Consider the following 2459-nt stretch of genomic DNA (forward strand, 5'->3'; position numbering starts at 1 on the left):
CGTATCTGATTGGTAGTGTTTTCCTTGCTCGTGAATCGAAGCTTGATAAGCGCAGTTTCAGGAGCGGGAAAACACACCTATTACACCCCTTCCTGCTCCTATATAAACAGACCTAACCCTCTGCTTCCTCTTCGCTCTCGTATTCGAGTTTCCCCCCCACCCCGCCCTCTCTCTTTCTGTTCTTTTCTCCTTCTCATAGGTTCCTAGGGGGTTCGTCGCTGCCCGGGCGCTGCAGCGGATCCCTCATCCGGCCTCCCCACACCACATCAAGAACACATCATTCATTCATTCATTCATCATCGTTAATCTTGTTCAATAAATCTGTCAAACGTATCTGATTGGTAGTGTTTTCCTTGCTCGTGAAACCAAATTTCATGTATGTAGATATTAGCCATGTATCTTAACACACTAGGTTCCTAGGATATTTCATAGCATAGTAACCAGAATAATCTCCATAACGCACTTTCCCTGTCCAAATGTTACAGACTTAACATGGAAAGAAGTGACAAACAATTTGTGCAATCATTTTTTATATTTATTCAGCGCAAGATCCCGTTCCTCCACTGCAGCCCGGCCTGTCTGACGCTCCGCAGCCCGGCCCATCTGACGCCCCAGGTTCCCGGCGAGTTCCACGGACACAGGTGGTATCGGATGCGGTCCTGAAAAATCAAGAGGACAAGTGTCTGCAACAGATTTGTGGCACACTGGGGCGGATAGCTGACGGCATTAAAGACATAGGAAAATCATTAAACGCACAGGGTGGCAGTCACAGTTAAACCTGCCTTTTTTGTTTTGTTTCTGTTAAGCACTGTACAATAAATGTACTTTCGCCAAGGTCAACAGCTTCCTGTCTTGTTTTTTGTAATGAGTTGGAATAAAAGCAGCACTATACCTCAGAGTTGGGCAATTAATTGTTGCCTGATGCGTATGGCATCCTGTCGGTCGAGTCCTTCTGGGATGTCATCTGGCATATCCTCTGAAAGTGTAGGATCTGGCAGTGCAACGCCCTCTTTCATTGCAATGTTGTGCAATACACAGCATGCCATGATGATTTGACAAGATTTTTCTGGGGTGTAGAGCAGCTTTCCACCGGAGGTGTCAAGGCACCTCCACCTTGCTTTTAAAACGCCAATGGTGCGTTCAACCATGGCACGGGTGACTGTGTGACGCCTGTTGTATGAGTGCTCTTGTCTACTCTGTGGGTTGGCCAAGGGTGTCATCAGCCAGGGGACCAAACCATAACCTCTATCAACTGCATTTCAATGACATTAATAAAAGTAAGTAACAGTCAACTCAGTGTGCATTGTGTATATTTGACAGTAAAATCGTCACTTACCAATTAGCCACCCATCTCCATGCACACCTTGCGCAAGACGCGTACCAACTGTACTGTTATGGAACACAAATGAGTCGTGCGCTCCCCCGGGCCATCGAGCAACAACATTGAGGAGGTCATATTTTGAATCTGAAATGAGTTGGACGTTGATGGAATGGTATTGTTTGCGGTTCAGGAACGGGAATGGGTCAGGGGAAGGTGCTTTTATGCGTATGTGCGTGCAGTCTATTGCTCCTATGATGTTTGGAAGATGAGCCATGTTATGGAAGTCTTGCTTGATTTGAAGTTGATCTACGGCGGTGTATGGGAATCGGATGTACCTGGGGGACAGTGTGATGAGGCCTTTGATGACCGAGGGAAGCGCACGACTGACGGATGACTGGGACACACCTGCTCTGTCCCCTATCTCCCTTTGGAAGGTTCCTGTTGCCAGGAATCCCAATACGGTGAGGACTTGGACGTGTGAGGGAACCGGGTCGGATCTTCTGGTCTCTTTGGTGAGATTTGGCTGCAGGAGGTTGCATATGTCCAACAGGACAGCACGAGGTAACCTGAAACGTTGCATCAGCCACTCATCTGTCTCCGCAAATACATCTGCACGGTCTCGGAACACTCGCTCTCTACCAAGGCCCTGGCGTGCCAGCGCATCCAATAGTAGCAGGTAAGCAATACCGTTGCGCACGATCACATTGCCCATTGTCCTTTTTATAGAGAACAACAAACCCTCAATAATCAATCGGTCAATCTTTCTCAACAGTCATCTCAAAGCACTTCTCACATAGAGTTAATTAGTGTACATTTTCAGCCGCTTTTTAGTTTTAGTCAGTATATTTTCTTTTGTAAGCTGGTATTGTCGTGTTTTTTCCAATTTAAATCACTGATGATTCCGACGTGTATTTTTTTATTTTACAACTCAAAATGTCTTCAAAGTATGACTGATAAACAGTATGAATGACAGGGACACAACTGAGTATTCAACAACAAGTTTTTATTGCTTTGGAGGACTGCAGGTTGGTTGTGCGTAAATGGTACGACAGGTCTGCACCACTCGTAAATTTGGTTCTTACCTAAGAGAAAATCCAAAATACGAGGAAATTGGTGAATGCGGCAAATCCTCGTAAAT

The 2459-nt window shown here is 45.9% G+C and overlaps 1 protein-coding gene across 1 annotated transcript; it reads right to left on the reverse strand.

Annotated features, from left to right (window-relative positions):
- Window positions 1-893: 893 nt before the first annotated feature.
- On the reverse strand, window positions 894-2033 carry LOC134000454 (putative nuclease HARBI1). The gene is made up of 2 exons (XM_062439795.1): window positions 1364-2033; window positions 894-1252 (listed from the first exon to the last, which is right to left on the reverse strand). Exons 1-2 carry the CDS (start codon window positions 2031-2033, stop codon window positions 894-896), a joined length of 1029 nt encoding a protein of 342 aa, XP_062295779.1.
- Window positions 2034-2459: the final 426 nt, after the last annotated feature.

This window comes from Scomber scombrus, chromosome 19 (genome assembly GCF_963691925.1).
Source record: "Scomber scombrus chromosome 19, fScoSco1.1, whole genome shotgun sequence".
NCBI lineage: Eukaryota > Metazoa > Chordata > Actinopteri > Scombriformes > Scombridae > Scomber > Scomber scombrus.

What these genes read in the sequence shown, in the direction of transcription:
- LOC134000454 (XM_062439795.1), bottom strand. Translation starts at nt 2,033, where the DNA reads ATGGGCAATGTGATCGTGCGCAACGGTATTGCTTACCTGCTACTATTG. An exon ending in TGGTACGCGTCTTGCGCAAG is followed by an intron (nt 1,253 to 1,363) that starts GTGTGCATGGAG and finishes ATTGAAATGCAG; the next exon opens with TTGATAGAGGTTATGGTTTG.